Genomic DNA, 14,430 nt, shown 5'->3' with positions numbered 1-14,430 from the left:
GTGTGGTGCACATTACAGAGTGCACTTTGATTCAACCTTGCATCTCCTGCATATTTTATAGTCTGAATGTTCCTGGGTCAATATGGGATAATTCAGCAGAGGACTCTTGTCCAGTCTGTTCGTCTCATCTGTGCTTACAAGTTTGTTGACATTACAAGTGACCATCCCACTGGGGGTGGTGTTGGCCTGACACCAAAAGGCCATGTTTTGTTTGGGAAGAAATGTTTGCTTCTAGTTAATTATTTAAGTGATGGATGCTGTCTTTCTTTTATTTTTTTTCCCCAGTGTCCTCTACAAACCTTTAGCCTGTGAAAATATACATGTTGCTGTCAAAAGAAGATAGAATTAATTCCTAGAAATAAAACATGATCCCCAGAGAGGGGTGATAGCTAGCTTTTGTATAGCCACAGGATAGATTGCAAGTTACTGATACTAAGTAGCTTAAGCCCTTGGGTTTGGGACATACCATATCCGCCATATGAAAATGGGTGTCTTAAATGATTTTGTGTGTGTAAGAGGGTTTCATGTATTTATAGAAAGTTATTACCTGACATTATTTGCATAACAAATGGAGTGAAAATGGATGCCCAGTAGACTTTGTACCAATTTATCAAGATCTCCTCCTAATGATGGCTTGCAGAACTGGGAGCACATTCTGGGTATCCGTCCTCACTAAAATGACGTTCTCTCATGGCCACATCCGGTGCACATTAATTGAGGTTATGATGAAAATGAGGACAAAGAATAAGGAATGGTAGATTTAACAGAGACTCATCAGAGGCTGGTCCGGTGATGCGTTTTCTATCTCATTTCAATGGAAGCACTTTGCAGGTCAGACCACAATCTGGCAAGTGTAAGAAGTGGGTCAACACAAACAGGAGTGCTCAGATGAATGTGCATAGATGTGACTCTGAATGAGGAAGTTCTCTGTCATGAAGATCCCTCCCAAAAATAACACCCCGCCAATAGACTTTCAGAACATCCAGCAAGTACAACATTGCCTGCTAGTCAGTCTCTGTCCCTGTCATCATGAACATTAACCACAGCCAATGTGTGCCTCTTCGGTTATTTTATGTTTCCAGTATCTCACATTTCAGAGATAGATATTAGAGATTGCTAAAGAGGATCTTGTTTATGCTGTCTTATATATTACTTTGTATTCTATTTTAATACCTTAGCATTTCTAAAGCAATTTTCTGGCCCATTAAAGAAAAGGGATTGAACTAGGTTTTCTGATAACATGATGTGTCTCTGGAGGACTAAACTTTTTAAGTCCTTTGGCAATGGAAGTCTCTTTGTGAGTTATGTCCTGCCTCTCTGTCTCCACTTCACTTTTCACCAAATTGAGTCACCACAGATGCTGAATACAGCTCATCCGTTAAGACAAAAGGAACCCCATGGAATTGCCAATATCCATCCATTTATTTGAACTATAACTATAGAGATGTCATGAGACAAACCAGTGACTTCACTCTGCATGGTGAGGTGCTGGTAGAACATTTGAAATGTGCATGAAAGAGAAACAATGCACCCGTCAAAATTTACCCTGACACATTCTTTCCTGTGAGATGTGGGATGATCGTTCAGTAGGCAAAGTGCTCGTTGAGCAAGCGTGAAGACCTGAGTTCTATCTCTGGAACCTATAGCATGGTGATTCAGAACAATAACCCCAGCACTGGGGCAATAGGCAGAGGTAGATTTTAAACTCCCCGTACAGTCACTGTAGTCTACTTAGCCATCCTCAGGCCTCAAGGAGAAAGCCTGCCTCCAAATTAAAGATGGACAGAACCTGAAATTTTGCTCTGGCCTCCATAGGCATATGCATCTGATGTGTACACCACCTCCACCACACACACACACACACACACACACACACACACACACACACAATGCTTTCCTAATATCTCAATTGTATCCATTTATGCATGCTTTCTTTTAGTTCAACAAACTACAAAGCTGTGACTCCTTTGGCTGTTCCCTATTCTTTAGGCCTAGTGTTTATCAATTCAAGCACGGCTTAAACAAGTTTCCAAACCTCTCTACCTGTCTGCTGTCTGACCCTTCAAAGCTTCCCAACATCTCTTCAATATCACAGAACACGTACTATACTTTCCTAAAATTCTCAGCAAGTGCTTCTTCACCCTGGGTTAATAAAAAGCATGGAGCAGACCTCTCAGTGTACCTTACCACCCCCACCCCCACTCTGCCCACGTGACCTCTCTTAGTTTCTGTATTTGTTACACTTTCTAGACCCAGATCCTTTATCCCGAGAGGCTCCGGCATCATCCCTGGCCCCATTTCTGGTTATGCCCAATCACACGGGCCACTGCATTTCTTACTTGGAAATGATTTTCTGGATCTCAAGCTGAGAGAAAAGAGTTTTAAAAGGTCTTTGGGAACAGATCTCCTACCTATGAAGCCTTCTATTCTTCAGATGAGTACTTTAAGGGTGTCTCCCCATAGTGCTTCAACCAAGGCAGATTTCCTCTCTGATTCTATGTCTTGCTTTCCCTTCATCGCCCAATCCTCTATCTAGTGAAGCTGAGTTGACCTATATTCGATAAGGAATGTATGTAAGAGTGGTTAGTAGGAGAGGGAGTCACCCCAGAGAAGCTCTTTGGTAAACTGAAAACTATGATCTTCTATCTGGTTTCATTTCCAAGTGTTTCCTGCACCCACCCCTAATCCGCTTAGAATTTGCTTCCCATCCATGGGAAGGTTTAAGCAGCACTGCAACAGGATCTGGAGCTGGTCCCTATGGTTATGACATAGTTCAAGAGAATCAAGGATTCCTAAGAATTGCTTGCTTCGCACCCATCACCTCATGACCATGTGATTCACTGGTGTACTCTGACCTCATTCTTACTTAACTATTTTTCTAGTATGCCTATTTCAGTGTACTCATGCTCCTGAGAGTAAATTCTAAGGAACTCTGAGTCCTTTGATTCAACAAAACTATCTGACTATTAAAAACAAAACAAAACAAAACAAAAAAACAACAAAATAAGCTAGTAGTAATAGGAAGTTTGTTCAACATTTACCAGATAACACACTAGAAAAGCTATGAGGGCTTAGTTGGTGTAAGCCATACTGTGGCTTGAGGGTTTTTTTTTTTTTTTTCTTGTTTTTATATAATTGGTCTCACTATATAATTTGAATTCATGGATTTTGACTAGTGGGTTCTGCATTTCTAATGAGCCTCAGCTCAGCCAAACGTAGTGGCATAAGTTGTCATAGTGGATACTATTTAACCCTGAGAAAATTAATGATGAAAAATATGACTGGCTTTGAACACTGAAAAAAGAAAACAAAGAATGACGGTCTAATTTTGAAAATAAGGCAGCCAATGTCTGGATAGATATTTTCAGGGTTCAGAGTTTTTGGGTTTCTAGCTCTTTGTGTGTTATTTTGCTGGACAGGCTCAGTTTCTATATTTAAAAACCCTTCTTGCTTTTTTTATTGCAATTGTTAATAAAGCTGTTTTATCTCATTGAACCTGCTCTTTACATGGAAGCCCGTGTGTTATCTGGGACTTGGACATTAGGAACACGGAAGGGACATGATATATTCAAAACCTGGGAATGTACTGTTTGTTCTAGGTTTAGCCCTCCCACAACCTAGAACAGCAAATTATTCCTCATCTATTATCTTTCATTGTTGCTGATGGACAAGCTCACTTTTTATACCTTGGCCATGAATTCCAAGCTCCTCCTGTCTCAGGAGCAAAAACTTAGTGATGCTGAACACGGTGTTGGTGATGACAAAGGGTAGCATCCCTATCCTGGGATACTAAATATATTTTTATTTTTATTGTTTTGTTTTTACTTATTTCAATGATAATAGCAACTTTAACAATGACATTCAGGAAGCAAGCATTAACTATCCTCTGGGCATTTTGCATATGTTAATATAGCAATCACACAAACAGTTACCCAGTACCTATTATGTTTCAGATACAAAAATTGCCATAATCAACAAAGCACAGCTTGTGCATAAAAAGAAGGAAAGGCCACTGGTGACTGATGGCCTGTTCTTCCTCCAATAATAAATACATGTTACACTTCCATCACCTGTGTCCCTACCCTTTGGCTCATGAGATCACTGTCATAGCATTATGTGACCAAACTATTATTTCCGTCAACATCTTCCTGACCCCAAACTCTTATATGTCCTGATATTTTTCATTCGGTGTTTAATACACCTCTTTGTTTGTTCTTTGCTTATTTACTTAACCTAACAGTTCCAGTTATTGACTCCATAATCTTGCAAATGCCAAGCAAGCACATTTGAACTGAGATCTCTCATCACTTGCTTTACTTTTATTTTCAGAAAAGATCACAACAAATTGCATAGGCTGGCTTAAAACGTACAAAGCTTCTAGCTCCAGCTCCTTAGTCCCTAGTAATGTGGACAATGGATCTTCACCCCACCTTCTAGATAAAGTAGCCATTTTTTAATTTTAATTTTAATTTTTTGTCCTAAGTAGTAAACAAAAATATCCCAGAATAAAATTATTTGAAGTGACTTCTTTGGAAGCACAAAGAAGTTTGCTCATGTCTTTGCACAGAATATGCAAAGAATATTCAAGCTTGGAGAATGGAATAAAGACAAAGATTCCAGACTCCAAGGTTATCACAGGAAAGAAACCCATGACAGAAGACCAAAGGCAGACCCACCAAGTCAGGTTACTTGAACCAAAACAGAACATGTACAAAAGCAACTCAATTTGTAAAAAACTCATATCACCTCTCATAAACTACCTCATCTCCATAACCAAATCTCTTTGAAGACCATTGGCTCCTCTCTAGGTCTGGATCACTTCCAATCTTAAAGTTAGTCTCCTCTCTCAACAACCTATCTCCTCTTACCCTTCATATCTATTTGTCTTTGTCCATACATCTGTCCATACATCAGTCTGTCGACAATGACTTGGAACACTTAGCTCTTATCCTCTGAGTTCAAGTCTACACTAACAACAATATTAGATGCTTATGAAACATTGTCACTCAATAGGCTTCACGGTTACCCCTAATGTTTTATCTTTCAATATGTCCGAAAATTCAATGCCAAGTGTACACATCCCACTCTACTGTATTACAACCAATAGTCTTTGTTTTTCTTAATGACCATAAAAAATTTTTCAGACTCTTTGATTGCAGGTATTTGTGTTAAATTCACACGATTTTCTTCTTCTTGACTTTTTCTATTATATGGCTTTATGAAGTATAACAGTATGTAGCCCAAGGAATCTAAACATGACTATAAATTTTCAGAATAATCATTTTTTAAAGTGGTTTTTAGAGTTCCTTTGTTTAGCAAATGCAGACTTTCTTGAAAATAGTCAGAGCTACTGTTGGTCTTAATACCAAATTTGAAATATGTAGAAGGATTTGATTTAAAGTTTATTTCTCCCACCTATGTGACTTTTGTGCCAAAGTGCTGAGAAAAAAGTGTGAACCTCCCACTGTATGAGTTAAAGTTTACCTCTAAGTCAAATTTGCCTAAAGACAAATCATTTTCTGGAATGCTCAGGGTTGTTGTTCATGTAAAGTCAAAGTCATATGTTTTCACTTTGATACATTAGGATATTCTTGATCACATATCAAGGAGATACAAAGACAGGACGTAAATTTGGCTGCCTCCCTCCCACTGGTTAAAGGCAGGAAGTATGTAGTCATGTGGGTCTGGTCAGTATAGACAATTGACTGACCTAATTCAGTGCTAACTCTGTAGGAATTCTAGGTATGGACTTGGCCAGGATTCACCTTTCTAGTTGGCATTTAGTAAAGCTTGCTTCAATTAGACAGTCACAAATTTAGTCTTTTATTTTTGCAATTTTTGTATTTAGCATCACCTAGATTTGCCTACCATCGTTTGTCAGAACATTCTGACAGTGGTCACATAGAGAGCTTGTGGCAATACATCTGCTCAAAACCTTCAGACATTCACTGACACCAAATTTTTTTATGGTTAATGTTCAGGGTCCACAGGCATCAGGGACAATAGATGGTGACAGGATGCCTGGACATATTCTATACTCTGAATGCATCATTTTTCATTTTTCCTTCTAATAGCTGCCTAAATGAAGCTATACATGTGTCCTTTGCAGTTGTCTCTTCAGGGTCCCGGCCTTTGGGAGTTACACATTCTTTCATTAAGTTCCCTGATTATAGGCAAAACTCTTGGTAATAATTTATCTACTGAATCAATGGTGATGCATATTCCATATTTGAGATATCAATGTATTCATACACAGGGTAAGAAAACTAGAACATCTAAAGAAAGAGGCAGAAATCAAACAAGACAGAGAAGCAGGAGTGAGGGGGGCTGGGAAAGAAAGAAGGAGGGAGGGAACAATGGAGAGATTGGAGAGAGGAAGAGGTTGAGATTACTGTAGCTGCTCTGTAAAAACCGTTTTTCTTTGTCATATTTGCTTTCATCCAGTATTATCCTGACCTTCAGTGTTCCTTTCCCAATACAGATTTTTTTAATCTGAAAATTCCATACTCACTTAAAGGAGACCCATGATGTACTCAGTCTAACCCTCCAACTTTAAACCTCCTGCCTTTTTTTTTTTAAAGTTCCAAATAATTTTTCAGTTTGAAACTTAACTGCTTATCGAACACTCCTTTGGAGAGAGAGAGAGAGTTGAGGATAACAGGAATTTAAAACCTACAGAGTTTGCTCACACCCCCACAGGGCTGAATGTCAAGTCTTCAGCAATCCCTACCACCTACATGTCCCTCAGGCCCCATGACCCAGTTTGCAACTACAGCCCGACTCATGGAATCTCAGGAGTCTTCATCTTCCCCTTGGAGCTCTAATTTCCCTCTAAGCTTCAGTTGGTTGCTGGGCATCCACAACTGAACCACAGAGGGGAGAAGCAAATATTGAGGAAGAGGCTTTTGGGGTGAGAGAGGGGGCGCAGGAATGTCACTGGAGAATACAGGACTTAGCCTTGCTTTCAAAGATTCCAGAAAAATGAGGTCAAATGAGTGTCTAGAGCCTTCTGGAATATGTTATGTATATATATATATATATATATATATATATATATATATATATATATATATATGTCACTCAGCTCCTGCTTGGTAAAAATGCTAAGGATTCATGCATTAATTCATCAAACCAAAGCTTATTGGTTATTTAAGGGCTGAACCTATTTTTTGTTAACTCTAGGTGTTTCTTTGGGTTACAGTCTTGAAAGGCACTGCTTGTGCCAATGCTGCTTTCAGATGATATCTGAGAGTTTATTTCCTCGTTGTCTTTTGAAATTTATAATAAGCAAAAAGAAAAAAAAAGCTCAAGGCTAAAAATATCTTTGTCAGTAGAAGGAAGCAACTACTACAGTAAAATAGAAGTTATGGTGAATGTGCGTCAAGCAGTTTGATGGATGCCCACTATTTATCAATCTCTTAAGTTGATTCATAGGCAGAGTAGAAATTTCTCTCAAATAAAGGTCACAGTCCCCTAAGACCCAATTGATCCTTTAAGTAAGTAAATGGACCATAGAAGGTGAAAGAGATTATAACAATATTATAGTATTATATCATTGTAATTATTGTTTTTATGTGGGATGTATGTGTATGAGCTGTATGTGAATGCAGACACTCTCAAGTCAAGGTGGAGCTGTGGAGACCAGGAGGCAGTTTTCAGAAATTGGTTGTCTCCTCCTGCAGTGGGTGCTTGAGATCAAGCTTAAGATGTCAGATTTGTGCTATAGGCACTCTTTCTCAGTGAGTCATCCTGTAACTTTAAGGAAGGAAACTATTATAACTGCATATCAATAATATTTCACAGATTTTCAAGAAAGCTGTTCTATAGTAAAGATAACACATACATAAACACATGCATGCACTTCTCCACATATCCATATATTCACTTGCATGTGAACACACACACACACACACACACACACACACACACACACACACACCACAATGACTGTTTAATATTTCCTTAGTAGCAAACTGTACCCTCTCAGTTTACATAGAACTCTTAGGCTGAGAGTAGTTTCTCAGTGTCTAAATAGTTTAAAACATTTGACAAGAATAAGAAACAGTCTTCATGCTTCCCACAGACCTGAAGTACTTTCTTTTCTTCTCTCCTGACATTTGAAATCTCCCACCTTCTAAGGAAGTGTATCAAAACACAGTGATGGAGCTAAGTTGAGCCTAAATAAAAGGAGAGAGACAAGAGCTCCACACAGGAACTCTAATTATGAGATTTTTTTTTTTTTTTTTTTTTTTTTTTGGATGAATGAGCATGGCTAGAAACAAAATCAAACAGGTTAAGGAAAACTGCAGAAAATGAAGTAGAAAATAACAATTTTATATACCAGTTCAAATATGAGAGATGTAGGAGTTAAGCAAAGATTAACATACAATTATAAAAGTAGTACTTTGTAGCACTTTTGAAGTTCATTAATTCATTAAAAATTCACAGCAATTCCAGGAACTGGATTCTATTGTCCTGTGCTTATAAAGGAAGGCAACTCTGGTACAAACAGGTCAGACATTTTTTCTCAAGGTTAATTTTTTAATAAGTACAGAATATATGTGTGACTTCTGAATATATGAAATATATATGTAAATATGTTTTCCATTCTATTCTGTTGATTCTCGCTTTAAATCTGAACACAGTTTGATCTCTTAAAATGTTTTTTTTTTTGTTCTCTTTCTTTGCCTGCAAATCCCATGATTTCATTGTTTTTACCAGTTGAGTAATACTCCATTGTGCAAATGTAACTTACATTCTTTATTCATACTTCAGATGAGGGACACCACGGTTGTTTTCAGTTTCTGATTGTTATGAATAAAACTGCTATGAATATTAAAAAAAACCAATCAAAAAAACCAAACTGAAAGGAACTGCATATTCCAAAGTAAGGTTAAGGTTACGGCAAGAAAAAAAGTCTATAAGACTCAAAGAGCAAACCATCTTGTGACCTCAGACTCTGGAATACCTGACCAGAAAGTGTGGTAGGGCATGGGTGGGAAGAAGCTGTGACTTTGCAATTGTTCCTTTATATAAAAGATACTTTAATCTCATTAATGAAGAATCTCAGGAGCATAGAACCTATTAGTCTTTTAGGACAATTAATGAAATCAGTTTGAGCCTAAGATATATTCAAGGGAAACCTAGGAAGCCTCCAGAAGACAACCACCATTATGTGATGTTTTCATGGATGTGTGAATGCAGATGATAAGTTTTTGTAAACAAGATATGATGTGGAATACAGGCCATCATGTAAGCACTTATCACTTCTTGCATACAGACATAAATTCAAAGGGAATTGTAGTGTAAGGGATAGGAACAATTCAAAATTAACATACTTCAAAAGTATTGCTTGGTTTCCTTGGTCACATGATACTAGAGAATGACAAAGGCACTAAATCTTTCTTGGAAAATGAGGCCGGATGGTTTAAGAGAGGTCATGAATTTAGGGAAATCATGAATGATGAGGTTAAAAAGTCTGCACATGAGATAATAGGGCATTTAAATTTTGAGTGCTGATGATAAGAAAGATTTAAAAGCTAGAGATGATAAATTCTTCTTATAAAACATCACATGTTACCATGTGTCTGTCTTTTTTGAAGACAATTTCTCAGCTATTTGGTTTCAGCAGAAAGCAGGAACATACAAACAACACTTAGGTGAACATACATGACTGTGTTCTAAATAATCATACAATAAAACTTTACATGCAAAGAAGATCAGCAGCATAAATTTATCTTAGGACATAATTATTTTCAATTGCTCTATGTATTTATTATCTATAGTTAATGCAGAAAGAGGGGTCAAAATGTTTGCAGTCTACACAATTTCACAAGAAGCATTGTAGGGAAAGAGAAGGGCTGAGATTTATCAACTGTATCTTAGGGTCTTTCTGAACACATTCCTAGGGGGAGGTGGGCCTCTAATTCCTGGTGGAGGGGGTTTCATTCCTGGAGGGTCAAGCCTATAGGTGTCTCTTGAGCAGAGAGATGGCCAATTGGTGGGTCTATTGGTGGTCTAATACCAGATGGAGGAGCCATAATGCCTGGAGGTGGGGTTGCTCTGCCTGGGAAGGAGGAGTTCCTGTCCTGACTGGTACTGGGTTGGGGCTCCTGCAATGCTATCAGTAGCAGCAAGAGCAGCAGCTGCAACCATGCCTCTTCCCTGTGGGGTTATGACCTGCTGGGAAGGACCTCCTACTCCTAGAACAGGGTCTGCTAGTCCAGCAGGAGCTTGGGGAATAGGCACACCTGCTGGCACTCCTCTGCCAGCTGCTCTTTCAACCCCAGAGCCACCTGCAGTGCCAGGAAGTGGCACATGAGCAATGCAGGTATCTTTAGGAGGTGGACCCTCCACAGTCATGGAAACCAAGTTCTCCCCATGTAGCAAGACCAGACCCCAATCCAGTTTTTCTTCAAGTTCTGACTGTTTTGCTTTCTTTGGCTTGATCTTTCTGAAGTCACCACAATCACAGAGGATCACATTCATATGCTTGTCAAAATCCTTAAAGGTGCCATGGAAGATACTTTCATCTTGCAGGATACATCTCATCCTACAGTCAATATACTGCAGCAGCTTGCTACTCTTACCCAATGTCATTATTGTTGTTCCATACTACCCGCTGTCAACACTAAAATGTCAAGATCCTTAATGCTTGGGGTGGGGGTGATAAATAGAGGTTTGATGCAGGCTATTGACACAGTGTAAGCTTGACCAAAGTTTCACAAGCAGTGCATGGGTCCTGTTTTCCTTGACTTCCACCACCTTGAAGTTCCAATGATGTTTTAACCACCTTTTGGTATCTCAGCTAAGAACGCCTGTCTCAGTTCTGCGGGGAAATCCACCACAGGAACTTGCCATTGCTGAGAACGCCATGGGCACAGTGACACTTGGCTGCTCAGTGAGGCTGTCCTTCGATGTTTGACCTGGACCTCGACCTCTGGCGCTTGCTGTTCAGTAGTTCTTCTCAAGTGTGAGTGAGCCCTTCCTGGCTCCATTGCATTGCAAATCACTCCTTGGAGACAAGCGTCAGGCATCTCCAGCTCCCTTTCCTGTGCGAGCTAGTTAGGATATAATTTAAAGAAAAGGCTTCATCTCTGTGTTAGTTATTTTCTATATGAATGTGTATCTCTCAATACAAGCAACATAAGGACTTGCTGAGGTCACAATCTGTCACGGTAGTGGAGGCCAATCAGAGGTATACTGTCAATGACAGCATGAATAAGGAGTTCATATGGTAACCACCTATGTTACACTGGAAGTAGGTCGGGCTAGTTGTGAGTATCACCTTCAGTGGCCTACTGTTAAAGATGTACCTTAATCATACTTCTCTTCCTGAAAGCTGAACATCTTGCGAAATGATGTTCTGGGCTTGAGAACTTGAATCTAAAGTAGAAGCCTATGCTGCGCGTTCATGGCTGCCTTATGTTTTGAACTGGTCCTTTAGACGTAGGGAAACGTGGGGGTGGAGTTTGAAAACAAGCTGGACATCTGAAAGAGTGTGTTGGCTTGGGCCACACTTAGGTTCTTGTTCAGATCTAGGCCAAGTCCATTACAATTGTAGTCATGTGCTTCCCTCTTCTGTCAGTCTCCGGGGTATTTCAGGTCAGGGACTGTATCACATTCATTATTTTGCTCCTCGTGTTCTTGTATTTGGAGCTCTGTACTTAAAAGATGCTCATGAATATTTATGTACTTAATGAATGAATAAATGAATGAGTAAATTTGCTACTGATTGGATAAGTAGGGAGAAACAGGATGTCAATTTTTTTAAAAGTCATGCTGTTTCCCAACTTGAGGTTTTCCCACACTACCTTTGACATGTTCTTCATACCAGAGCACTCTCTGAGTCTGTCTGTCTTAGTTATTGATTTTAACTACCCACTTTTAAATGATTTTAGACTGGATTCCAAAGGAAGTTGTATAATGCAATGGCTAGAAATCCAGCATCAGTCTCTACATTTTTAAAATACAGATATATGCATTGTTATTTGTGTATAACATCTAATTTGCATGACAGAAGTAGGCTCAGTGACTTATGGAATTTCCTGGTCTTCACTGCCTAAAGGTCCTCTGGTGGCTGGTCCCTTTGTGTCTGGTGCACACAACTTCCTCCTAGAGATAACCTCCCTATGAAAAATGCATGCTGACTCTGTAACACCTCACAACCCATATGTCCTTTGCAGGTACAACACAGTGGCTGCCTTTCGGTCTCTGTGAGGCCGCTTGGATATCTGCCCAACTGCTTCAAACCAACCAAGACTACCACATGGGAAACCGTTTAAATGGTCCTCAGGTCCAACAAAGAGATTGTTTCACAGGCTCCTTCATGTCTTCCTGTGTGCTCTCAGTATTTTATGTCTCTGCCTCTTACCTGCAGGCAATGTGTGTGCCCCACAGGTGCCATCAGGTAAAAAGCAATCTCTATTGTCTCATTTTCTACCTACTAGTTTTTGAAGGAGTACTTACTTCTTAAAGAGCTTAAGTCAAAATAATTATGAGTTACTGTGACCCAATGCCATTAGTTAATTTGGCAATAAGTTAATTAACATACTTTTTAACATATTCTGATTACTTTGAGTATAACAGTGGGCAAAACTGAGAAAGATTTTTTTTTTCTTCCTTTAAGGAAATCATAACCATTAAATGCAGTAAATTTTTGGTAACTTTTGGGACAGTGGTTCTTAACTTGTAGGTTGGGACCCCTTTGGGAAGTCAAGTGACCTTTCATATGGGTCACCTGACACCACTGGACAGCACAGATATTTACATTACTATTCATAACCATAACAACAGTTATGGGGTAGCAACAAAAAATAGTTTTATGGTTGGAGGTCACAAAATGAATTGTATTAAAGGGTGGCAGCATTAGGAAGCTTAAAAACCACTGCTTAGAGTGTCAAGGCTTAGGATTTCTATATGACCTTATTGCAAAGAGACATTCTGGTGTAATTTATGAAGAACTTAAAGTTTAAGCAAAGACTTGCAGGAGGAGAGAAGTTAGCCTTGCAGATGGCTGTAAAATAGAAGTCAAGTCACAAAGCACAGGTTGGTGAAAGGTTTCAGAGGCAAGCATATATATGATAAAGAAAACCATAAAAACACTTCAAACACTGAAGAGGGTCCTTCCACACTTCTTAGACATGCCTTAAGAGACAACACCTCTTTGAATACTATGGATGAGACTAGCTATCTTTGGTATAAGATTTTTTAATTTCTTGAGCCCTCACCTCATAATCCTTATCCCATTAAGTGTAAAGTCATAGAATAGGAAGATCAAGTTTCTTATTTCCAGTATATTGTGCATTCACTGGAAACAAAGATTTTGCTATTAAACCATGAATGTCTAAGTATGAAACAGTCTACAGTCTCAATAAATACTTGATTTCAAAAGGGTTTAAAATATGGATGGCTGCAGGTATACCATGCCCAAAGTTTCATAGATGAAACTTCCTTAAGTCAGTGGAGTTTGTCTTTGTGAACTGTGGGTCGTTGAAGGAATGTTTAGTCTCTTCCTAGTTCTGTCTTAGAACTAAGGGGAATTAGTGATTTTGAAAAACAAACCTTTCCTGGATTAAGTACATTCCAAGAATTATTTGTGGATTTCAGGTAAGGAAAAAAGTAGCAATTTTCTATATGTACTTCAGAATTAATACAAGGAAATGTACTAAATATATTAAGATATAATTTTTATTACAGGTGAAAATGGGATTTTAACAGAAGCCAGGATATTCTACAATGCACATAGATAGCAACCTTCCAGTTGAGAATCAGTTCCACATTGGCTGCCAGCTTCAGGGCACACTGTCTGCCTGGATGAGGCCTTACACACTCTGCCTCATTGTTCCACTTTATAGTTATGTCCAACATTACCAAATGCTGAGGGTTGTTGAACTTTCTCACTATGAAAATTTATTTCGTTGCAACTGCTACTAAAGATATTTTTATTAGAAAACTAAGTGCTTATTTTAGATGTGATTCTTTATGGAGACTATGTTTAAAGCATAATTTAGAAAGTCTTTTTAGGTCAAATATTGTAAAAAAATTATCAGCCACTCAACATTGTCATATGTAATTCTTTTTAAAATCGCGGTTTGCTATGTGTAAGGAAGATGGCTTATTTGTGCTCTTTCGACTTACAAGGGAATTTATCCCCACTAATACCATTGCCTTTCTTGTTATTTTTATGACTCTGAGACAAACTACTTATAATTTGATAACTTTTGATAAATTTTGATAACCATGGACACAGCCTTAATTTTACTGCTTCAAGTCTTATGAACAGTGTGTCTGTCTTCATTGCTCAGAGGCTTCATGGATTTGAGCAAATAATTTAGAGACTTTTGGCTCTGGTTGATCTAGTAACTTATTCATTTTGGCCATCTGCTTTCCTCTGAGAACTCACACACTGATTTGCAGGACCAGATCTTC

The 14,430-nt window shown here is 38.6% G+C and overlaps 1 protein-coding gene and 1 pseudogene across 2 annotated transcripts; both read right to left on the bottom strand.

Moving 5' to 3' along the window:
- Positions 1–9,881: 9,881 nt before the first annotated feature.
- On the bottom strand, positions 9,882–10,599 carry LOC308423509 (small nuclear ribonucleoprotein-associated protein B'-like; annotated as a pseudogene). Its single transcript has one exon. The product of its transcript is annotated as a small nuclear ribonucleoprotein-associated protein B'-like (transcript).
- A 185-nt stretch (positions 10,600–10,784) lies between these two features.
- On the bottom strand, positions 10,785–10,997 carry LOC308414089 (SNRPN upstream reading frame protein-like; the record flags this gene model as incomplete). The annotated part of the gene is made up of 1 exon (XM_080909265.1): positions 10,785–10,997. One exon carries the CDS (start codon positions 10,995–10,997, stop codon positions 10,785–10,787), a length of 213 nt encoding a protein of 70 aa, XP_080765391.1.
- Positions 10,998–14,430: the final 3,433 nt, after the last annotated feature.

This window comes from Micromys minutus, assembly GCF_963924665.1.
Source record: "Micromys minutus genome assembly, chromosome: 1".
Taxonomy (NCBI): Eukaryota; Metazoa; Chordata; class Mammalia; order Rodentia; family Muridae; genus Micromys; species Micromys minutus.
This window is presented reverse-complemented; position numbering and strand designations above follow the sequence as displayed.